At 36.8% G+C, this 25,694-nt stretch overlaps 1 protein-coding gene across 10 annotated transcripts in view; it reads right to left on the reverse strand.

Annotated features, from left to right (window-relative positions):
- The window catches only part of KCNT2 (potassium sodium-activated channel subfamily T member 2), a 115,311-nt gene that overhangs the window by 40,342 nt on the left and 49,275 nt on the right, over positions 1-25,694 (reverse strand). For all 10 annotated transcript variants that reach the window (XM_064720495.1, XM_064720498.1, XM_064720492.1 and 7 more), the window contains exons 10-14: positions 11,838-12,018; positions 9,631-9,795; positions 7,982-8,118; positions 6,097-6,160; positions 1,361-1,469 (exon numbers count right to left, since the gene is read on the reverse strand). In XM_064720495.1, coding sequence (XP_064576565.1) covers positions 1,361-1,469; positions 6,097-6,160; positions 7,982-8,118; positions 9,631-9,795; positions 11,838-12,018 — 656 coding nt within the window. The remainder of the gene's footprint in view (positions 1-1,360; positions 1,470-6,096; positions 6,161-7,981; positions 8,119-9,630; positions 9,796-11,837; positions 12,019-25,694) is intronic.

Here is a 25,694-nt window from a genome sequence, read left to right on the forward strand (position 1 = left end):
CAGTGGTGATGCTGAAGTTCAGCTGAAGGAAATTTTACCAAAAGAGTTTTTTTTGGTTGTTGTTTTTTAGTTTGGTTTTTCTTTTTTTTTTTAATATGGTCCAAATTCTATAACACTTCAAACAGACATGAAAAATTGCCTCTGTTTTAAAAGTCTAGTTGTATATAAGCTCCTACAGAGACAAGCCATTAGGAATAATGAAACTCTCTTAAAAGCACAATTTGGAACAACAAATTAACACAGTTACTGATAAAGGAAAGCGGCCATGGCTAAGGGAGCAGGGATTATGTTTATGCTGGCTGGTTTTAAGGGGGAGATGAAAAAGTACCATCATTCTCATCACAGCAGGAGCCTTATTCCCCTCTGTGCCATTTCATACTTGAGAATACACTTTTATAACTTCAGAACTGCTACTGATGGGGTTTCTTCTTCTTTCTAACCCAGTGGTAAATTCCACAGCTTTTAAAATTACAGCTTTAACTGTTGCTCTGGAGCAGTTCTGCTGGAATTTAGTTTTTCATCACATTCTGGGATGATGGAGGAGACTAATATTTTTCCAGAGAGTTGTTTTTATTTTTGCAGGAATCAGCAATCTTTCCTTCCTTGGAATATAATTCAAGAAAACTGAATTTTCAAAATTGCAGCTGAAAAGGAAAGCTTCTCTTTTACTTCAGGGCTATTTCTCCAAAAGTATCTGTGTGTTTTTGCACATGAGCATTTGTACATCTATGTACTTGCATAAATGACTGATATAGACAGAAAGAAAGAGAAACATAAAATGCAGAGAAATAGTTTGTCAAATAATAGGTGGTGACAAGAGTGATTTTCTCAGATTTCTTAACATCATTTTGCATTTTATGCCATGGTTTCTAAGGCATGCATTTTACTAGATATAGAATTAAATTATATATCTCTCTCCAAAATATTTGCAAGTAATTAAAATCATGTTTTTCATACCACTTGGTAAAAAACAATGAGGAGATTTTTCCCTCAATCATTTGTTGGACTAAATCTGAATAGATCTTCTTATACAGCCCTTAGTAACTATGTTTTAGTAGACAGAAATGAATTGCAGCCATGGGTACAGTAAGCTGGAGACTTGCCTGGATCAGGAACAAAGGAGTAGCTACACATCAAATAATCATACTCTCTTATAATATGTAGCATAAAAATATTAATTCTTAAAAGTGCTTGTAAGTTAAGTCTTTATCATGGCTAGGATGTGTATTATTTTACAAAACTGCACATTTAATCAGTTTCTAAGTAGTAAATATGCCCAGGGATTCTTGCTTTGTTGTGTTCATGAAGCAAACTGTCAAACACTGACAAGTGCTTCAAATGCCAGCAATCGTCCACTTACCTGCAAACTTGATGTGGAATTTATTCTCAGGCTTCAGTATCTGAACATACAAAGGACAATTTGGAGCAAAGTCTTTGACTGCCCAAGCTCTTAAAATAGTTTGGTGATCCTAGAAGAAAGAGTAGGAGGGGGTGCCAATGAAATAAAAATAACCATGTCAGATTAGAAAAGGAATCTATTATCAGACTTGCTCCATTGAAGAAAACTCATTTTAAGACCATGTGGCACCAGCTGGTATGGATGTTTATGTGCAAGTTATATAATTGCTTTACTTATTAATTTCCAGCAATCTTCCACTAATAAGGTATTTTGAACCTCTCCTATTTTTCTGCAAATGCTAATGATTGTGTTATTTGGAAAGGGGTAGCATTTGGATATGAAATGATTGTGTGAAAACTTAAGATGGCAGTGATTAGTCATGTCTAATTAATCAAGAATTATGTAGCATAGATGTCCTTACAAAGAGACTCATAATTAAAATAGCATTAAATGACGACATCAAGAACTGAGAGTTTAAAATTGTGGGTGATTCTAAAAATATCAGTTTAATTAAAAGCAGATCTGAATTTTTGTGGAACTAAAACATTTGCACAACTGATGTCAGGATTTAGCCAGCTATTAACCAAAGATTCCAAGAGATTTTTCAGGCTGTTAAGTTTTTGTTCTTGTTACCACATGGCAAGAATGAGTTAACTGCAGGGTGAATACTGCTAATTATAAAAGTCATATATGTGATAGTGCATTTATATTTTGAATTTTGTGACATAAGACTAATTCCAGTCTATCATCCATCAGATTTTTATTTATTTCAAAACAAACATTTCAGAGCAGTATCTAGGAATCCATTCCTGGATTGAAATGCCTTACCTAGTCATTAAATTGGTGGTATTTAAAGATAAAATGTAAAGAATGATTCATTATATTTGCAGCATCAGCAGTAAGAAAAGGTTTCAGACTTGTGAACACAAGGGAAAATCTCTGCCTGGAACAGAGTGTAATTGACATTTTCAAACCATAATATTTTATTATCAATTGAGATGTTAGCAAGTTTTTCTACTAGAAAAACTAAAATGGAGTAATAAGAGGATGGCAAAATATTTCACATTTTTCTTATTAATCATTTGATAGATGTAGGATTGCTCTGCCATTTAGGAGATTTAAGAGCATGGGTGTGACCTGCTCTAGGTTTTCCTTGTATGCAGCCACTTTTTTTTTTTTTTTACTTTTCTATAACATATGGCAAGCTACCCTCCTCAGGATTTTGTGTTTGTGTGTGCTGTAAGATTTTCTTGTTTTTCTTAAGGTAATGACACACCAACACAGCTAGAAGCAGCAAGTGACTGGGTAATGTGCTAGATGGCTGTCACACAGATATGCTACAAGTCTAGAAATATAGTTATCTCTATGTTAGATATTTTCTTGGATTTTTTTAATTATAGTTTTTTTAAAGCCCAGTTTTATCAGAATATGCAATGATTGTTAAATACAAGAATAAAGATTTCATTATAAAATAATTCAAATTACACTTATTTTATTAAAAACTCAAACAAATCTAGACCCATAGATCAACTCAGTGAGTATGCACTGTTAATCCAATAATGTCGCATTAATGTTTCTTTTTTTCTCTTTCCAGTTGGTATACCCATGTGTTTGTGTACAATAGCTACTTATTTGGTTCCCAAGTTTTTTGCTCAGTTATTCTCCCAAATTCCACTCTGAAGAAGGACTCCAGGGGAGAGAAAGAAAAATACAGGTAGGCACCTTAAGTGATTTCTTAGATTCAGTCTCTTCATACAGTATTGTGGCTCTCTGTTTTAAAATGTAGCAATTTCTATGCTATATTGCAGTCACTTTAAAAAATGTTCACCTTTCTCCCAATATATGGTATATATGTGCCCACAACTAACAGAGGTAAGTGAAACAAAATTATACTTCTGTTCCTATTATTAAATATATGTTTCTTTGGAAGGTGAGTGAAAAAATATGATCACTCTTCTGTGTGATCTCCACACAATGAACTGCAGTCAGTGATCAAAAATTACCACAAAGAGTGATTAATATGGAGGTGATATTTAAGTTCATGTATGAAAAGCTGCAAGTTTTAAAGTGGGTGTATTTCAATCATAAGAACTCAAGGAAATGCATTTAATATGTATTTTAAAGTGGTTCTGTTAATTAAACCTCTTTTTTGCCACACATAACTGGATAAATTAGTTATACCCTGCTATGTTTGCATCCATATTGTGATGCCATTAAGGCACTGTAATTTAGATTACCAGTACAGCAGAGTCACACAATTTGATTAATGAAACAGAAAAAAAAAAGGTGCAAGCTTGAATTGGACCATCTCTGAATTTTCAGAAAGCATTAGAACAAAGCTGTCAGCAACAGCGGAAGTGTTGTCACTAGAAGTTATTAACTAACAAAATAGCAAGCAATGAACAGCCAGGGGTACCCATGGCAAATGAGTAAATCCTCTGCTTGAGCATTGTAGCTGGGGGAATAAAAACCCTCAAAAAATCACTTGAGTAACAACAGCTCTTCTGGTCAGGAATCTCCTCCTTTTATTTTGACAGCTGTCATGCATAGGAGAGGGTCCAAGGCTCTTTTAGCAGTTTGTCAGCTTCTCAACAACAGCAGGGTGGAAAATCAGTGGTACTCATAAAGATTGTTACTGGGATGACAGCTGAACTTCCTTCAGCCCTGTGACAAACAAACCTCTATACTACCATGAGGCTGGGGCAGTGTAGGAAATACAATAAATTTCATTTCACAACCCTTAGGGGGCAGTAAGATAAAATAGTTTTTTTTTAAAAAATTAAGAATTTTCCACTTGCAGTATAAATAATTGCATTTTCTGTGAAAATGTAATCTGACAGCAAAAGGGAGAACAAGGCAGAGATGTGATACCTTGTTTCAAAGCTTCAGAACCCACTGACCCTGAGATATCACTGTGGCCCAGGGGAAGGGGCCTGGAGAGAGTGTTTGGTGAGATGTGCCTGTTTGTGTGCTCCAGGTACAAAGAGAAATGAGATTTAATAGAAGTCTGCAGTGGCAGGACCATCCTGGTGTTTCCTGAGGGCAGGAAGGAAGAGCTGCAATGGGCCATGGCTCCAGAGCCAGAGCTGCACCATGCTGCCCACAGTGGATGGGAGCTCCATGCGAGCCCACTGCCTGCCCTACAGCAGAGTCCAGCAGAGCTGAAAATTGACTTTTCTCTGCATAAATTCTGAAGCAGTTATGAGCAGAGATGAGCAGCTGACTGGTGGTATTGCTGTCCTTAATGCTGCATAAACCTTCCCAGTGCAGTATAAATCACACTGATTTTATGGGATTTCTCATTTGTAACCACTGTGCAACTCTCGAGTACATTATGTGAAATGAGATGTTGTAGCTGATTTATTCTGAATTATGAAATCATGGCTGATTTAGATAAGACACCTGGGCTATTTTGGAATTTTTCAGTCTCCTACAAGTTACAGGTACTTTTCAAGGTATTTGCAGGAACTCCTGCTTGTTCTTACCTTTAAATACCCCAGACCCTCTGTCACTTCCAAGCGGTAGTTCTGCCTTGCTTGACTACTCTGGGACTACTTACTGCCAGTTCAGTGGCTTTCACTGCTGTATTTTCAGGAGTCTATTGCTGATGCATCAAATTCAAAGTCCTTAGGTCAGTAAGTTTAAACGTGTGCAGAAGCACAGGTTTATGTCTCAGGGACCTCAGTGAATTTCTGCAAGGGGTGGGTCCAGAACAGGATCTTTAGCTAAGATCTTTCAACTAAGTTCTGATGCCAGATGAAGTAATAAGTGATAGAAAATATATTAAGTAATGTTACAGATATCATGCAAAGCTCTCATTTCCAATTTTTTACTATATCTGTTTTCAACATTTAGAAAAATTATTGCTGTTTCTTACAATGTAGCACCAAAACAGTATTTTTAGTTGAGATTGCTTAAAATATAATTACTGAATTGTAAATATTGGTTGTGTCTTGTTAGCCAATTTACAAGCATCTTCAAGGATATTCAGACTAATACTGAACCCTTTTGGAGTTCAAGATTGAACAGAATGAGGCAAGCCTCCAATAATTTATTGTAGTGCACACAGTGGAAAATTTCAAGTTATGTTCATAAATCCATCCTCAGTGGAATTTTTTTTCTGGATATTTGTGATCAATAGATAATTTCATTAGCTGGAGGAGTTCTGGTTCATCCAGTGTTATTCTTTTATCACAGGTGCACTGCACAGAAGTTGGTATTAGCAGTGTTCCCTTGTGGACAGTAACTTACCTGACTGCAAATAACAACCAGCATGGGCAAACCCATAGAATTCTATTTAAACAATCCTGCAGTTTTTCATTTTTAAAAATGGCCCATATGAAAAATGGTCAAATAGTCTCATATATACTGGTTGCTTGTATTAGTCACAAACTTATTTATGAAGTTGAATTCAGGCTTTACTTCATTAGTTCTAAATATACCAGTCAGTTGATACCTGTCTCTTTTCTGATTTAATAAATACAACTGATTAAATTGAATATCTAGAGCAGTTCAGGTACTTTGAATATTGACAGAGCAGCATTCTTGGAAGTGAATAATGACCAGTTATCAACGTATCCATGTATCTACTATGACAGTACATTTATGCTATTCTGCCCTTGTTGCACAATAAAGAGCTGAGAGGGAGTAAGGGCAGTAAAACCTGTCCATCCTGTCATTCCTCCCTCCCCACTTACTGCTGCTGTCCTGTCCACCTCACAGCGGCTGCTCAGGATGAAGCAGGCTTCAGCATTGTCCATCCTGGAAGAGAGGAGACAAACCTGTCACAGCCCAAGCAGGCACCCATGGACTCGTGTCACACAGTCACATCTTGCACAGGGACACAGAACACAGACAAAGCTTAGTCTGTTCTCATTTCTTACCCTGGTGACAGGAAAAGCTGTGCCAAAGTAGTAAAAGCAGAGAGGCCTTAAACTTAATTTGTAAAGTTTTTATCTGTCATGAGTATGGCAGGTGAATAATGAGCACCAGCCTGCCAGGTGTGTAAGAGTGCAATATGCACAAGTTATTACTGATGGGAATGAACTAGAGGGGCAGCTAACAGACTTGTCTTGCCTAGTGAGAGCAGAAAGTTGGGTAGATGTACAAGAGTAATGTGCTTGGGATAAATAACAGACATTTCTGTCTATATATGCATTAAATGAACTCTTCCAGTTCACAGTGTCTCTGATTAGAAGAAATCATGGGATCTCTATGAGTAATTTTAGCTAAGCATAGAAGTAGTACTGGGAAGACAGGAAAGAAGTTATAGGAAAAGAAAATTCAGTAAAATTAGATGAGATTTTTTCTGCAAAAATGAAGTCTTTTGTAATTGGCTATTCACTGCTGATGCTGTCATCCAGCTGTTGGTATTCCTTTACTTTTTGGTGTTATCTTTATCATGTTATTTTGACATTGGTTCACATATAATATACAGATACATTTTGATAATGAGACCCTTCTTGATTAATTTTTTGTTGTTGGTAAATATTACTTTATTTATTAGAAGAATTTTATCATGTGCCTTATTAGCTCCTCAGTACATTATGTTCTCATTAAAAAGAAATGCACAAACATCTTGGGTACTGGGTTATATTTCATATCCAATGTTCTATTAAATTCCCACTATGCTTCTTCCCTCAGGAGAGGTTGAAAATTATTCTGTGACAGGTACATTCAATTACATGTTCTGCAGGAAAAAGCACAGTTCCACAGCTGACTACCTCCAGGTTATTATAAGTGAAATTCAAGATTATATTTAGGGAACAGCCTAATTTTAATTCTTGTAATGTGTAGAACAAATGTCAGCTAAATCCACATATGAATTCCTTCTTGAAATCAGCAAGAAAGCAAAAAGAAAAAAAAAAAGAAAGAAGGATCTCTCCAAAAGAAAATTTCTAATCTTGAACAAAGCTTTCTTGTCATGTCAAATTTTAAACACTGTTTTTTCAGTGGCAGAAGTCTGAGAAGGTAACACTGCTCATGAAGCTTCTCACTGATGAGATTCTTAGAAATAACTCCCCTCAAGTAAAGAATGTCACAAATAGCCAGACAGGTAATAGCTTAATTTTAGTTATCTAAAGCACAGAGCAGTGCAGATGAGTTAAATCAGTTATTTGCTAAGAATCACCTTTCCCTCTCTTTGGAGAGTTTAAAGAGATGACCCTTCTGCATGAATTTCACTGTGAATTCCTTTGCAGCTCAACTGATTGAGCACTGGAGGGAGGTGTGTGTGTGAGGAACTCTGCTTGACTGATGTGTTTTGATAAATGTCACTCACTATTAATTGGCAGAGAGCATCTCTTAGCAGTGGTGGAAGTATGTGGTAAACGGAGGGCCCTGAAGAGTTCAGGTATGTATAGCAGAACAGTTGATTAATGTTACCACCCCTAACTTAAAAAACCAAAACTGTACATTGGGTTCAAAATTTCAGATATTAAGAAAAGCAAGTTCTATCAAAGAGCTTTGCTTCACCTTCTAAATAAACATGGTTTCCTTCTAGCACAGCTTTCTTTGCTTGTTAAACTTATTTATCAAACAGTATGAATGAAAAATAAAAAAGAATGGTCAATATTTGCCTACTTAGCTCTCAATAGGTCTTGATCTTTTAGGGCTGAGCCTTGCAGGTAGATAACTCTTTGGGACCACATTGGGATTTGTAACACCCTTCGGACCTGAGCATCCATCTCCGTAGGACACAAAATAACCACATAATAGTCCTGTCAAAACAGAAGAAAAAGGGGAAATAGTCATGGTTAATGTTGCTGGAGAATGAGTCACCAGTAACTTGAGATGTCAAAAATGTCTCAGATAAGACGCTGACAGGCAGAATTTATTTCCTCAAAATTTCTCCTTCACATTAATGGGCCAATCCAAACTGCTTCCTGTGCTACTTGGAAAAACAAGGATGGTTTGAAGAATCCATAAGTGCACAAATGAAAAGGAGGGAAAAGTGGAACATGGGAGAGGAGAGCTTAGGCCAGGCTGGTGATAGAAATCTCCCTTTCTGCAACACAGAGATTTCCTAAGAAAGCAAAATGTTATTGGATGCAGTGCACCATCTGTATCCCTCAGCTTCTTGGTACATAGAATCATTAAGGTTGGAAAAGATTTCCAAGATCATTGAGCCCAACTCAATTTCAGCTGTGAAGGGAATGTATATGAGCCCTTTAAAGTTACCTGTGTAGTATTGGGGCTTTTCTTCTTTGTTTCCAGTGTATCACAGAGCTTGACTCATTCTTCAGCTTAGTTAACAAAATGTTGTGTTTCAATTTGTGTTTGTATCTATAAAGAACTGGATTTCTTTGTGCAATTGCTTATGCCTCCTACTAGCTAATTGTTCTGGGGAATATATTGGATTTGGGATTTGGCAAATTGCTGCTCAGCCGTTTGAAGGTTGTATTTGTGTGATTCTTGCAGTGGTTAATGAAGCATGATACCACAGGTAACTTAGCAAAAGACATAGAAAAGGTTTACTAAAAGGGAGAGTCTGTAGCAAAGACAATGATAATAAATCCGAATTGATATCTCATAGAAATAAGCTTCTAGATGTTCCATAAGCCATTTGACAAGTTTGCATTACCTAGGGAATATGTGTGCACTAACAAAATCTGTGTATTGTGTCAACATCTTTGTCCTTTGAAGTACATGTATTTATTTCTTAATTTCCACAATTCCAAGAGGATCTTATCTCTGCAAGGCTGTACAATGTGCTCTAGGATGACCCTGCCTGAGCAGGGAGGTTGGACCAGATGATCCCCAGTGGTGCCTTCCAACCTGACCCATACTGTGATTCCTAGCACTGGCAAAAAAACAAAGCAAAATGTGAAAACCAAAAGATGTTTTTAATTGTGAAGATTTTTGGATCCAGTCCCGAAACAATGGGGAAAAATTAAGTTGAGTAGCTTTCATTTATTTTCTGTTTTTTGGGTACAATCTAAGGAATTTACATGGAAGTATCTGTTTCTAAAAAGATTGGTACAATTCAACAGGACACTATTTCTACCTATTTAGTCTTTTCCCCTCAATACCTCAAATTAAAATGCCTCCAAACTCTGAATCTCAGCTTCTTACTACAGGTATAGGTTCCCAATTCAACTATCTATTCCCAAAATCAGTTTTACAAATTAAAAACATTTTCAGATACTTTTCTTAAAACAAACAAAAAACCAAGCAAAAACCAAAACAATCAAACAGTGGTTTTGGGGGATTTATTTTTCCATTCTCAGTACCTGCAGTCTGGGGTGGGCATAGAATTCATTTAAGAAATCCATGAGTAAGTCAATCTTCAGAGAGCTCACACACAGCACAACGTGTTTTTCTGTCTGAGCTCTGTATCTGCTGTAGTTTCCTCCAGACTTTTGCCTCTCCATCCACAAATATGCCAGCTGTTCAAACTGCAAGAGATGCTGACTGTCAGTGAAATAGAGACCAGTAGGTGAGGGCTACAACTCTAGAATGACTTAGCAATGTTGCATTGTTCATCTCACCCCCCCAATGAAAAGCTGCCTTTAGCCCCAATGTCTTTGTAAAATGTTCTCTAAGTAAGGTGATCACAAACCACAGCAATAGTGCCAGAGTCTATCACATAAAAACAGCAATGAAAATTCATTAAAATACCAGGGGAATACACTAAATCACAGGAGTTTTGAAAAGAATGAAGGCTGGTACCTTATTCCTTTAAGTATTTTATGCCTCTGAGCTCTCTTTTTCCAGTATTGTTACATAATTGCTTCCCTTGTATGAAAGGTTAAGTTTTCACACACATACTGTGAATACACTTGGAAAGAGGCACCATTTTCTCTTAGTTTGGGCAGTAAATGTTCCCAGAGATTTTATAATGTTCTGAAGGTGATGTTCTGTAAACTCTCTTAACTGCCTTATAATTTTAGATACAACTTAAATACACAGCAGCTGCTGATACAGAAATTTTGCCTTTGTCATCTGAACAATATATGCAGGTAAGAGAATAACAGTCTGTAAAGAAACATACAAATACCAGTTAAAGCTTCTTGTAAGTAACACATGCTTAATACTGAGATCAATTTAACTGTATGGCTGTGTGATAGCATCTTTTTCTCCTCCACCTTCCACTGATGGAGAGGCTGGATCATGAATAATAACTGATTTCATTTCATTGCAGGGCTCAGGAGAGAATGCCTCCAACTCCATTATGTGTATGGAAAACTATATGAAGCCCCATTATCACTACAAAGGTATAAAATAAAGCAGCTAATAATAGGTAAATTTATGTGAAATTCCAGTAGATTCTAGGTTATGTACTGCTCCTGTGGGAGCCTCAAGTATATATCAGAACCACCTTAAGGATGAAATTTCTATGTCCTAGAAAATACCAAATTTCTTAAAGAGAGCACATTTTAGTTTTCAATAGAATCTATATTTTACTAATTTTTCACTGAGTGAGAATATAATTGTGTTGGTGCATATGGCTATGAATACATACATTCAATATTTAATTAGAGTGTTAAATAACTTCAAGAAAATTAATGCTGAAAGCTTGAGCTTCCACCTTCCCAGGGCTTGCGTGTTGTCTGCCCACACTGAGCTTTAGTTCTCTGCCAAAGAAGCAGAGACTGGAAACTATGGCTGTGTGAGAAACTCTGGAGCTTCATGGTCTAGCAGGTCTGCTGTAAGCTTTGATAAAAATGCAGAGTGTCTCCCCACATCCTCTTTTGCTGGCACAAGGGTGGGTGATCACCCTGTGTGGAACAGTGAACATCCTGGCAGGGTTTCCCATGTAACCTCAGGGTTTCTGTCATCCAGCCTCACCTAATGAGCTGGAAAACGCTTGGTACAAATTGAACAAAGCTAACTGACTCCTTGAAATACTTGGATTTTCAGAAATTGCTCTTTCCCTGTTGAAACTGTTAGAAGTCCTAAACTTAGGCAGGCATGAAAAATTCCTAACTGTGCTGCTGGCTCTGTGTGCATGTGTTCCATACACAGCTGTGAACCCAATTTGCTTGAGTTGCAGATTTAATGAGATTTTTTTTCAAGTTAGCACTGAGCTGTAAGAGTAAGAGAGGAAGTGGAGAGAACCAAGATTAGAAACAGGGAGAGCCTGCAGAGGAAAAGCTGTACTCATAAAGACAGTGCTGGCTACTGTTGTGGGGTTTTTTGGTAATTGCTCCATTAATAACAAATCCATATCTCAGGATAAAGGAAGGCCTCTGTGGTACATGACTGGTGCAAAAAACTTTCATCAGCACTTGAAAACTGTTATCAATGCCCTGTTTTTTAGTATAAATCTAGAGTATATAGGAGAACATACAGGAACAAGGGAAAAAACCCACAATAGGAGAGATAGATGGTTCTTTTTTCTGACATTTTCTGTGCAATAATAGCAGTAACTATAAATTATTTCAGTTCCTTTGTTTCAAAAACAATTCTAAAGAGAAAAAAAATAATCCGCATTTACCTGTATGGGCAACACCACAAGAGCAACACAGATCATAATGACAACAAGCAGCTTTGAAGGCCATATCTTGGGTGTAACATCCCCAAAGCCCACAGTAGAAAATGTCACTATGCAGAAATAAAGGGAGTCAAAGAGAGTCAACCTGTTTCCTGCTCGTTCCAGATGCTGAATTCCACAAATACTACGTAGAAAAGAATGAATAAAGACATGAAAAATAAAAACTGTTCAAGCTTGATGATTATACGTGCAGAAAACTATTTTCAGAATTTATAAATTGCTTTGCAAAGACATTTTTTTCAAAGAAAAGTAAAAATTAGTATCAAACCAGAAGTGTTATATTGTTACAACTTTCAAGAGTCATTTGTAATAAAAAACACATTTTTGATTATTCTAATATGATAGGCACAACTGTTGCTAGGTTTTGCTTAGTGGCTGTTGTGAAGGAGAGGTGGTATATAGAACATCATGGATTGATGCAATTCCTTTCTAAACCAGAACAAAACAGATGGTATAGAGCTGCCACCATTCAACATTTTTTATAGATATGTTTCAACTTTTTCAGGGAGGTTTGCTTGCTGCCATGGCCAAGAAAACTGCACATACAGCTTTCTGTAAATCTGTCTCTCTTTGTGCTAGGCTCTGGCCCTTTCTGTGGCAGAGTTACTGATGTGAACCAGTTCTGAGAGCACAGCTGAATATTGGGAGGTTTCTTGTGGTACAAATGGGTACTGACTGTCTGGAACAAAGTGAATGTGAGAACTGCAGTGTACTGAATTATCAGAGGAAAGAGCATCCAGGGTCAGCCTTCAGGTAGAAGTGGGAGGTGGCAACTGGCGAGATTCTGCTCACAGAGAGTACAGAGTAGAAATACGGGGCTGGCTGGGTCTGTAATAGCAGAGCAAGTGGAGTTCATCCCTTCCAGTCACACATTCCTGAGAAGAAGTAAACAGCAGCCCAAGTTAACTGGTAATTACTTTTCTTGGAATCAGCATGATGTGCTTTTGGTTTTGAGAAGCTGTAACAGAATCTCTCCAGAGGTCATCCTGCCATTTCAAACATTGCAAATTTCAAAAATATTTCACTTTGTAAATACGTATCACGGCAAAGAGCTTCCCAAGCTTAAAATATGATCTTCTCTGATACAGTGGAATTACTTAGTTCACTTCAGGCTTCACTTAAATTATATTCATCTACATAAAAAAAAAAAAAAAACCAAAAAACCTCAATGTGTGAACAACCCTGAAGAGCACTTTTCCCCCTTGGAGCTAGCAGGATGATTTTTCCTCAGAGAATTAGATAAATAATTAATAAATCATATCATATTCCTCAGTAATTATTCTAGAACACACTAAATATTATTTCTTCATGTATGGTATCCAGATGGTAAGAGTCCCTCATTAATATCTGCCATGGGAAGACCTTTGCATCACCAGGGAGACCCTGTGTTTATAACAGTGTTAGCAGTTGTTCTTCTTTCCTCTGTTCTGTTCTCCAAATATAATTTAGCTGTGGGCAGTGGCATTTCCAGAACATATGGATCAAATTCCCTGTTTCCTTTTCACAGTTCTAGCATTTGTAGTTTTCACACATCTCAAAATGTTCTAAAAAGGGTGGGCTTTTTTCCCTGTTGTTTGCCTAAGTTTCATACTTCAGTCAGAACTGATATTTATATTCCTATCCAGTTCATCCCACATTTTTCACTGGAGTTGTAATCCAGATCTTCCATTATTTCACTATGTTCACAGTTTTGCTGAAGGGTTTTTTTTGGGTTTTTTTTAGTAAAAGGATAATTATATTTTTGTCCCTGAAAATACTAACAGAAGGACTGTAAGTAATTATGCTAATGAAGCTTTCTTTTGGTCTCAGACAAGGAAGTTTCTCAGCTAAAGCCTTTTCTAGTTTTAATATGAAATAATGAAGTATATTGTAAAGGCACTGAAGCATGGAAAAATGAGCTATTTTAATATCAATATTCACATACGTTATGTTTAGTTTTAAAAGCAGAATGGAAATGGATTTTTAATTCTTTGTTTTTATTATTCCTATTCACCTGTGTGCATTTTCTTCTCTATAGTTGCCTTTTGTGGATATATCCCAAAATACCTTCACTTCAGGAATTAAGCTCATAAGGGCCAGGAAAGCAACAGTTGCACTGAGCCAGGGATATGGTTCCCCTCCAACAGGACTATTACACCACTGCCCTCAGCAGATTAAATATCTGCAGATGGGGTTGTATTGAACCATAATGCATAAGCCTATCATTGGTGGAAATGTAATTTTTCTGGTGCTCATACCTGTGAAATTGCTTGATGTTTGAAATGCAAAAGGTCAGCTTTATCACCTGTATCTGATGGGATGGATTAAAATATAAATTTTTGGTACCATCAGGCTGGTTTTTTCTAATTTTCAAGGAATTAGTAATGTTTATTTCTTGCTTTTTTTGTAAAATTTTAACATTTTTAATAGCTTAATAATAGAAAAATTCAGATCTTGAATTATTGTTGTTGTTGTTATTATTAAGATTTCCATAGCCAGCTGAATTGAAATAAGCTAATATACCATGAACCATTTCAGCTTTTTCTAAATAAACAACAGAATTCCCATTGAATTTGGTGAGATCAAGATTTCATTTGATCAGGTCTATCCCCTTACAGTTCTATGTATTCCTATTCCTTGAAGCCATCAAAATAATGTGTCTGATCCAAAATGTGTATTCAAGATGTTTTTCATTGAACTTAGTGGGCATGAGCCAGAGCTTCCCACGTTTAGTTAACAATTAAAGTCAGCAAGATGAGGGAGCTGCTTCTTTGCAGAAGAAGAAATTCAGCTCTTTTAACAACTTGTTGATCAAATTTATTTCCTTCCTCAAAATTATCTGCGCCTCATTTGCAGTTGTACCAAACTGTACTTGAAGCCCTCACCCTGTATACTAGGGAATGATAAATCCAAAATCAGGGTACCAAGTCTGGGTGTTTTGGTGCTCTGCTGTTTGTCTTTACTGGAGCCAGAGAGTACCAAACTGCAGAAAAACTGATTTTCAACGAGATAGTCTAATTAAAAACTAAAATATTACCTCTGTGACTACTCTCCCAAGAACATTACACTTTTAGCTCACCAACTATGCCTTTAGAGAAATGTTACTTAGCATTGATAGCACATTCCCACCTGTCTGGGAATTACCTGATTACACTGCAGAGAGTGCAGTGGAACATCACTGGATGCCCAAGAAGCCAAGTCCACATGGATTAGTTATTCCGTTCCCCACAGCTCATTGACATCTTTTAATACATCCCAATTCCTAGATAAGTAGTAGTATCAGCTTTCTTTTTCAGAAATGAAGTGTTAATCATTACTTTCAGCATAAATTCTGCATGTAAAAGTACACTTACTTCTTATGTTTCCTGACATAATGAAATATGCAGTAATTCAGGCTTTATATTTTGGCTGGTTTGATATTTTTCGTGATATTTTTACCTCCTTGTTTGCTTCCTCTTCCTCTTTCATCTCCTGAAGCTAAGTAATTTATTTAGTCATCCTTGGATAAACAAAATTATTTCAAGCAGGAAAGGAACGTACAGTAAAGGCAATGCTAACACCTACTTGTTTTTGTGGGGAAAACAAACCACTGTAATAATCAGTACACAGAGAGTCCCTAGTCAAACATAAGGCCAATTCAGCACCTTCTATGCCAATTTTAGGACTCCTGTGAATTCAGGAAAGTTGTCTTTTCACAATGGATCTAAGGGAGGCACTCGCAACAAAACAAAATTGCTTCAATGCAGAGATTTAGTATTTTTAAAAAACCCCACAGAAAGTCAAACTAAGTGTCTGCTGAAGCAAAAGTAGCATCAGAAAATGTATTACAAAGATCCAGGGGATAGAAGTATCTTTCCAAACACTATGTATCACTGCACTTTGAAAACAAAAAGTAAAGAGAATAACATGTAATCTCTGAAGATTGGTAATGTTTATTTTGGGTATTATTTGAACTTTTGAGAGTTCAGTCTCTGTTTTACTGGAAGCTTTCTTTCTAGTTCCAGGAATCTTTGTTTGCTTGAGTATCTTATGTGCCAAAACCAACTCCTGTTTGTAAATAAGCTGTCTCTACATGCACAACAGAAATAAATACTGCAGAGTATAATAATTCCTGAGACAGTCAGTTTTTTATCATGCTGCAGAAGCACGTCACAGAAATGGATGTAACAAGAACCATTTGGATAGTATTTTGCAAACACTGTACATTAACTACCCTTATTTATAACCAATTGTTTAGAGTCTATTTGATATCAGTTTATATTTCCATTTGTCAGCATTGACAAATTAATCTGATTTCTACATTTTTACTTCTAGAGAAAATTATTGTTTACACATGCAGCTTCTTGAGGTCTAGAATAATGCACCAGAGGCTGAGCCAAAAGTCAGAGCTGCTTCTGTGTGCTGAGGATTAGGCAGCAATTGCCAGCACTTCCCTTTGGACCTGCACCTTTGAGCTCCGCCTCGTGTAATGACTTTGCCATGTGTGCAGCAGCTGGCTGAAGGGCCTGGCTAATGAATGTGTTGAAATCCACATGGATCCATTTTAGCAGATTCAGTGTAACTCTGGGGCAGAGGCTCAGTGCTTCTGTACCACACAAGCTACACCTGAACTCACTCACAAGAGCAGCAATCCTGCTTAAGGAAATGTCCTCAGCACTTTCTCACATCTAAAACTCTGAACAATTTCCTCATATCTGACCAGAGAATTGTGATGCTAGAAAAAATTAGAAATTAAACTCTCATCATTTGATTGTCCTGTACTGCCAATTGTTGCTAATGTTATTTTATCAATTTATGAGCTTACTATCACAGACTTTTTCTTTTTTCTCTATGAGAAAAATTGGAATTAACTATCAGTCAACAAAACTGTTAACAGACCACTAACTCTGGCAAATGTTCATGGATAAAGTACAAATACAGTTAAATACTGAAGAAAAGGACCATGTTGACTTTCCAGGAAATACAGACAAGAATTTGACCCATATTTTACCATATTAGTGACTGTAACTGCTTATGGAAACTTCCTCAATATCTACACCAAAATAAAATGTACCTATAGAACATTTCATTCTTCAGTCTCACTCTAGAAGATCTAATATCTCATAAAAGTCTGATAAATGTATAGAGGTCTTGCTTAAAAAACTGGCAAAAGGTGCTCACTACTTGCCAAAGATGTTAGTATTAAGCTGGTGCTAGTCTTAAATCCTTAAAATGAAATTGGTGTTGGGACTAATTCTGTATTTGGAGAATGCCCTGCTTTTTACAGAGGAAAACAGTTTTTCATACTAGAAATTGTCTCTGTGGGGTGTTCAGTCTTCTCTAGAACATCATGTAGAGCCAGATGCAGTTTTGTCCCATATTTTAAAATTAGACATTATGGAACAGCAGTTCTCAGTGTGGAGATTTAGTATTCATGTGATCATTAGACATGCAATTTTCACAAACTCTGGGTTGAATACTAATATAACTGGAGTGACATTAAAATGCATTTTTTTCATTCCCTGTATCAGATACATATGGAAATACTGTCTGTTGACTTCTGAGTGACAATACGTGCAGAATGTGAAGGTGCTGGTAATCACCCTACCATTGACCTAAGAACCTGATGCTTTCTGACAGAAACCCTGACTCTTGTGTAAATAATGAAGAGGCAAACAAAAAGAACAAGGGATATGCAGAAAATGCAGCAAGTAAAAGAGTGAAGCAACAATCACAAAATACTCTGACCTGTAACAAAATGCTAATCCTATCCAAAAGCCCTGAAGATGAGGTTTTGACTAGCTAAAAACCAAATGCTTTCATTTTTTCCAAGCTTGTGCCTCTTCTCATGTTTTTTCTAAAATCTGTGGGTTTTTTCTAATTTATTTTCTAAAAGCAATTTTCCATAAATAATATTAAAATAGAAAAAAAACCCCACTAGTTTAAGTAGATGTACAACTTTCATAAAGCTAATATGACAGAATTTGGTAAAATAAATCATGTAGGATATATCAAATTTAAGCATTACAATGAGAAGTTGCTATTTTCACTTTTCATTCCACATAAAAGGCTTTAAAGCTGTAGGAATTACTGAATTTCATGACAAAAAAAATATTAATTGCATATAAGACAGTAAAAGAAAAGAGGAAACTGCTGACTGGAAAGATGAAGGTTGTCATGCTGCCTTTAAAGTAAATAGGTAAAGAAATTCCCATGCTGTTCTGAGCTGGTAAAAACTGATCTAACAAATGCAGCAGATCAGCTGCAAGGTATTGCCTGACAGGACAAAACAAACACTGGACATTGTGGTTTCTTAATATTAATGGACAAAAGTTGTAACAATCTCAGATATTTTTGCAACTCTAATGTCACTTCATCTGACAGTTCAACATAAATCTTTCTATTTTTCCAGATACATTTTTTCAGAGACCAGGATTTAGTTTCATACAACACTGTCCCTTTTTTTTCTTTTTTTTTTTTCAGAATCACAATAGGGAAGGGGAAGAGTTGGATTAATTCAGCAGGCCTTGAATCAAACTTTTCAGTTCTGTGGGACTTGGAACACAAGCTGAGGTAAGGACGATGAATTTACTTTCACTACACAACAATGCCACCATGTCAGAAATTAATTCAGACTTTCTCTTCAGATGGAAAGGTAATTTTTGTTTGTATTCCAATTTTATCTTTATCCCAAATGATGATGTTTGGTGATATGATTATTACTTACCCATGGTGTCCTTTATAAGCATTTTCCTTCCCCAAAGATCAGAACATTATATGCAGCTAATGGTTGCAAAAGCTCAACTAATAAAAATAAACTCTCCCCCTAGGAACTCATGTGACTTCCAGCAACTGCAGAACATCTTGTTAAGCAGAATAGGGTATTATGAAATGACCAAGTGTATATAAATATTTGTTGAATCTGAGTGAGAACCCTTCTACTCCTGCTGCTGCCTGTGGTGGGGTAAGAAGTGGAGCAGCAATTAAGGAGCTCTGGTCATTGAGGCTGCGCTGGCAGGCTGTCTCTGTGGGCAGCCTTCAGCTCAGTGTGTTTCCACTGGCTGGTCTGGCCACACTGCAGCCTCTAGGCTCAAATGAGCACTTGTATTTGTATGTGCTTTCAGCCTGCCCCTGAGCTTTGATGGTAAACAAAGTAAAACTTGGCAGCCCAGCTCCAGTGTGTCAACACCGTGGCACTCAAGAGCCTGCTGGAGCCTGAGGCTCTGGTCTGCTCACACAAGGAGTCAGGAACTACTCGGGGAACAGAATCATGCACTCACTCCTTAACCACCAGATCCTCCTCACCTGCAGAGTGCTACAGAATTAGGTGACATTCTATAACTATCCTTCCTTGGGAAGAATAATTAAGTAATCTATTTATAATATTCAAAAATTATATGTGTTGTGCTGGAAAATTCAAATTCAAACCTCTAATTTAATACACCCGATATGTTATGCTTTAGAACATCGTGTTTAATGTTTCTTGCAATAGTTTTGAAACACTCTTATGGTGTAACAGTTGTTATGCAAACCACCCACACTCCCTCAATCAAACCGAACTAACAATTGAAAGATTCATTATCTGAGTATTTGTTAAATGTGCATAAGAAAAAGCTAACCCAGCATGTAGAATATTCTGTTAGCTACTGACAGAAACCTTTTGTTAATTTTCAGCCTAACTCAAGTCATGGCATATTTTAATGTCAAGTGGATTTAATTTTATTGTTAAGTCAAAATTTTCTTCTTATCAGATTTTGAATTTTCATTTGATTTTTAAGGATATTCATGGATCGTCCTTACACTGACATCCATTTTTACATCTCCTTGACAGCCCTTCATCTGTCTGCACTTTGAGTGCAACTTCTTTTTGCTGCTCTCATTGCTGCTATTGAAACAACTGCTTCAGGATAAGCTGAGTTACCTTACTCCAGCTGCAACACTTTATGGTTGCTAGCACCATAAACAAAAAAGAACTTAGAAAATAACAGATAAGTAATATTCAGGAAGAATGGACCTTCTTGTAGTGCTTATCCTGCTGTGAAACTCAAACCAATAACAAATACAGGCTGGAGTGGTCTAAAACTTGCAAGTGACTCAAATCAAATGCCTCTTGTCTTATTTCCTTTAACCACAGCCATGAGGCATGCAGCCCTTTGGAAAGCTCTCAAGTGGAATTTCCCTTTCCAGCTTAAATTTCCCGAGACTTGGGGTAATGGGAAACTTTCTATTGGCCTCCCTTCTGGAAACTAAATATAGAAAGAGTGTTTAAGATAAAAGGCTGTAGTCAGATCATGTGAGGACAGTGGTGTACATTTCTTGCATTTCAAGATGTCCTGTGAAAACACTGACTCATCAATGGTCTTTATTCTCATGGTGTTTCCCTTCAATATTTTGGCTGTTACATACACAATTTTGGCATCATTTAAGCTTCTTTCATATGCCTAGGTATTCTAAGTGTTGATACCTCTGTCAGTGAGGTCACCTCTACAGTAAAGAACAAAGGCCACCAGTTACTGTCAGATCTGTAACCTCCCTGTCAACATCAGAAATAGAAAATCCGGCCAATAATTACAGAGAGAGCTCTGCAGCTTGCCAGCAACGTTTGCTGGATCTGGGCTACAAAAGTAAACGCTCTGCATGTGTGTTCAGCTTGTCCTCCGTGTAGCTGCTAGATTCCATGACAGTCTTAAGGCAAAGACAGCTCAAACAGGCAGTGAGCTAAATGGAAGCATTTGCTGGGCTGCTGCTGTGCAAGGGGAGTGTCCACACAGCTGCTTAGAGGGGTGGCTGTACGGGCAGACCCAAGAAAAGTGCACTGATACACCCAGTCTGTTCCACTTAGAACATTGTCTGCAGATTCCTGATGAGCAGAAGGTTCACTGCAAAGAGCAAGATATAAAGGGGTGTATGGAAATGCAGTGCCATCTAAAATATAGCCTGGGGTTTTTTTAAATACTCATATGGTATGCTTTGGCTCTTTTAATTCATAACAATTGTTATTAAAAAACCAGCAGCACACATGAAAATGTGTGCCACATAAATAAAATTTTCTTATTTGTGTTCCTTATGGAAAGGTATTTTTATTTCAGAGTCACCTCCTTGTTGACCTACAGTCTTAGCTGGAGACAACCCTTTGGACAGTGACCAAGGAAACAACTGGCCTGTGAAAAGATATAATTAAGCACCAGACCTAATGCTTAGGTTTGCTAAAAAACCAGAAAGGGGGGAACTATTAAATAGAGGTTGTGTAATGGGGTGAAAATTACAGGAGGTAATCTGTGAGGAGATAAAAACAATATATTCTGTCATGCATTACAAGGCAGATTCCTCTGTGGTTGGAGTTCCTGCTTGGAAACCCAGCAGTTCTTTTAGCCATGAGCCAGAGAGCTTGTACACCTTGAACTCTCTCACTGTGTATTGTTCAGTTTGATCAGCAAGCTCTGCGATTTCACCATCATCATTTTCCTCCTCACTACTGTTAACACTGGTTTCCATTGAAATCCAGTGATTTCAATGAAATGTTTTAGTTGAGTGAAAAATCCTGAACTTATTATCCTTAAAGAGTTTGCTGAGAGTCAGAAAGTTGTTTTGGAACATCTGCTTTGACAATGTGCTTGCTTGAAGAAAATTTTTCAAGTCTAATAATTTCTTTGGCTGAAATTCAAATGGATCTATGCATATTATTCTTTTTAAAAATCACTGAAATTGAAAACCTCACAAGACTCTTGAAATGTGAGGTTTAACTGTTTAACAAACACAAGCATGTTTAGGAAAAAAAATAATGTACATGATTAATACTCATAATCTAAAACAGGGGCACAGAGCAAAAAACAGGAGACAAGTGAGTGAGAAGGGAACTTCATCCAGCAGTCAGGAAAATAGGATTAACGATCACAGCACCAGAGAGATGAAGGCAGGGAGGAAGAAGAAGGAAGACCACTGTGCCTATCAGGACTGACAGCATATTCTATAATCTCTGGTAAGTTTTGTCTGGCATGTTTTCCCCTTGATTGCTTATCCCATGGAGAATATTCAGTAAGATTTTATTCTTACCACAAACACATGCACTACAACTTGTAAAATTAGATTTTCACTCTGAATATTCAAGAAGAATATTTCAATATGAAATTTAAGACAAATTTCATATTTGTCTTAAAGTTGGCTGAATATTTTGTGCTTTTTTTTCTTTTATAGTTTTAGAATACTAGTGGAGTGAACAAAAAGAGATCAAGTGAAGAAGTACAGTTAATAGATGACCCTTTTGCCACAGGGAGAGGCACAACAGAAGTAAATTTCTTTACTGAGAGGGCGTTTGGGCACTGCAAGAGGCTCCCCTGGGAAGCGGTCCTGTCACCAAGCCTGTCCGAGTTCAAGAACCATTTGGACAAAGCCTTTAGTCATATGATTTAGTTTTAGGTAAACCTGTAGGAGCAGGGAGTTAGACTTGATGATGGGTTCCTTCCAACTTGAAATATTCAGTGATTTATCCAATTTTAGTAAATGCAAGTACATGCCCATATGTAGCTGTGCCCTCTCATCAGTAACTTTATTTTTAACTCCTTTGCGTAAGATATTTGCATTTACTTGTTTTTCCTCTGCTCATCTCTAATGAAAAGAAACTTGCAAAATATTTAAACTGTATTTAAACCAAAAAGCAGATTAAGTGCTCATTCTCAGCAGTTGACTAAGGCAGTTGACAAAAGCCAATGGTAATAATGACCTAAAATATAAAAAAAAGTCACTGAAACAGAACGCCACAAAGAGTCTAGTTCTGAACAAAGCCTGCAGTCCCAGCAGACTGCAATGCATTGGGTACCTTTAAACAGCCCTGTCTCTGCTGTGATCCCCTTCAGCAGGAGGGAATGCCCTGCTTGCTCTGCAGGGCCATCACAGTGCTCTGTGCCCAGAGGAACTGACAGTCACATTTCATGCCTGCTGTAAAGTCTGCAGTCTACAAAGTCAAGCTATGGCTTGGTCTTCAGTTTTTACTAATGGACACTGATTATTTTTAGTCACAGCCTTATCGCTGTAACTCAGGCACTTCCACTCTAATATACACTTCTGTATGGCAGAAATGCACAACTTCCAGAAATGTGAAAAAAATACAGCTGTGTTTGTGCAAAGAATGGGGGCATATGTGCAGCTTTTGGGATATATCTGAATTCCTTTATAAGTACAGTTAGCTGTTTGACTGAGGTTGAGATAACACAACTCAACTAATTTACTAACTTGTTAAACTTTTTTTAGAAGGTTTTAATTGCTAGTGGAAGTACAGAACTCACTAATCAGAGTGTTGTTTATTTGGATTATACCCTAAAAAGTCTATACCTACAAACTACTGGTTTATGTGTATTTATCACCCAAGTGTGATACACTATGGCTGACTGTGCCTCTTCACTTCTGTGAAAAACATCTGTCTAAACATTATAGTAATTTCTAATGGAATATCAACTATACAGAATAGAATTTTTTAGTGCATTCTAGATGTGATTTTTTCCTTTTAAAAACCATGGTAAGTGCATTAAAATCCTTCTTTTTAGATGATCTCGTATCACAACCTGATCTCTGCCAAAGCCTCTGAGATGTGCTTTCAACATGCCAAAAAGTTATGCTGAATACAGACACAGAGTGAGGGAATGGAGGCTGGTGTCATGTTCTGTTTGTATGGCCAAAGGTATATCAAACAACTTTTTTAACTCTTCTCTTTTTGATTTGAGAAATATGAACTTGGCTAAATTTCACACCCTTAAAACATAGTTGGAATGTGAAACAGACAACAAAAGTCAACAAAGGACTGAAGAGTTATGCTTATCCCAAATCAGTATAATGCCCACTGGAGAACCAGAATAACTGATGGCATCTGATAACACAGTTACATGTGTTAGCATAAACCACTGCAAACACCAAATCTTTGTAAAGTAAAATAAAAATGGCTTATCAGCCTAATAAATCAGTCAATGAAAGATATATTTATTTATTTAAGTCTGCATGCTAATGACAACTTCATTTTTGAGCCAGGAATTGTGAGTGACAATGGTTTGATGCCAGCTACTGAATGGTGAAGTATTTACCATGAACATTCTCAACATAATTACTCACCATTGTTACACTTGGCATTCTATTTGCTACTGTCTACAATGATAGAATATTTTCAAAGACAGCATGTGAGTATCAAGTTTTTCTTTTTACTGCAAAGAAAAAATGAAGCTTATGAAATGTAATGCCTTCTTGTAAGGAAAGAGATGGAAGACTGAGGGTTCTAACACTTATTTTGTATATCAAATTGACCCTTTAAGGGGAACTTTACCTGTTTTTATTTAAGTCTTCCCAAAGCCAACCCAAAACCTAAGATTTATTTTGCCAGTGTGATCATACATGTGTTTCACATCCTGCAGTCTCTGTTACACTCCAGATCAACTTTCATTCCAGCATTTTCTTTTCCAGAAGTTATTCTTGTCACCGTTGTTCTGAAGGTAACAAACATCTTTTGCATATGTAACATTTACATTTTCACACAGGGGATCTATTTACAAGCTTGTGTGTTTATAAACCAATGGAAAGCAATTAGAAAACTTACATCCTAATAATCTGCATGCCTACTCAGTTCACCTCCCTGGCTCCCTATGTCAAATCCTTTCATCTAACTGCATTTTTCCTCTGAATCTTTGTCAAGTGTTGACAATTTTGAAGACATGCACATCTCAAATGCATTTGCACATATTAAAATACAGTCATTGTTTGGGGTTTTTTAATGGAATATAGCATTCTATTTTTCTTTGTTATTCCTTATTTGTCCTTGCTCTTTGGATAATCATTTCTGGATTTTCTCCAAACCCCATTTTATGACATTATTTTGCTGTGTTTAATTTTTTAATTTTACTGAGGCATTACAGATTCCTCACAGTCACTCTATTTTATGCTTTGTTCCTGCAAAGGAACCAGAACAGGAATGCATTTAGACCAACTTTGAGGAATTTTACATGTTGCTTTGCATGTGTTGGCAAGCCATAATTAGTTAATATTCGCAATAAGCTTGATTTTATTATCTCTCACAGAATTCAAAATACGATTGCTGGAGAAAGGACACCATAGAGATGCAGTCTTAGAACTGTATTTCTAACAGTCCAAATGTTATATGACTCAAAATCATTTGCTTTTTTTTCCTCCATTTGTAATGGTAATTGGTCTCTGCTGCCAGAACAAGCTCTGCTTGTCATGGTATCTGGTAATATTATTACTCTATTGCAAGATGTCATGATAATAAAAGCTGAAATTCTCCCAATTGCATATTCAGAGTCCATAATGTTTTCTAAAATATTGTGACTCCCTAATATTCTCAATGCATCTTTAATCAAATGTAGTCAAGATTATTGATGTAAATATCAGCAGCACTTTCTATTTGAGAGAGATTTTTACATCCCATAGAAGTTATTGGGGAAAATACTGGGAAGGAGCCTGAGTGACATTTTATCTCCTTCTTGGGCAGGGGCTTAGTTTTGAATACATGATTTGCACTGTCCTTAAATATGCATATTCTGATTACTGAAGTTTCAATACTTCACACGGCACTAAAAAATTATTAGAAGAGAAAGATAAAAATGCTTCGGAGGACAGAGGCTGGAACTTTCAGAAAGGTAAGTAAGTACTCGATGTCTGACTTCCACCAAGAGAAAAGGCCTTGCAAGAGAGGCTGAAAATTCTTCCCAGTGTCAATTTAAAATACTGGTTTATAGAATATACTATACACAGAACAGACTGTGAAATTGCAATTACATTAATTGTCAAAGGATGATTCACCTGACCTATAATGTAAAGGTACACACGGTATTGTACCGAAATACT

This window comes from Zonotrichia leucophrys, chromosome 8 (genome assembly GCF_028769735.1).
Source record: "Zonotrichia leucophrys gambelii isolate GWCS_2022_RI chromosome 8, RI_Zleu_2.0, whole genome shotgun sequence".
Classification (NCBI taxonomy): Eukaryota; Metazoa; Chordata; class Aves; order Passeriformes; family Passerellidae; genus Zonotrichia; species Zonotrichia leucophrys.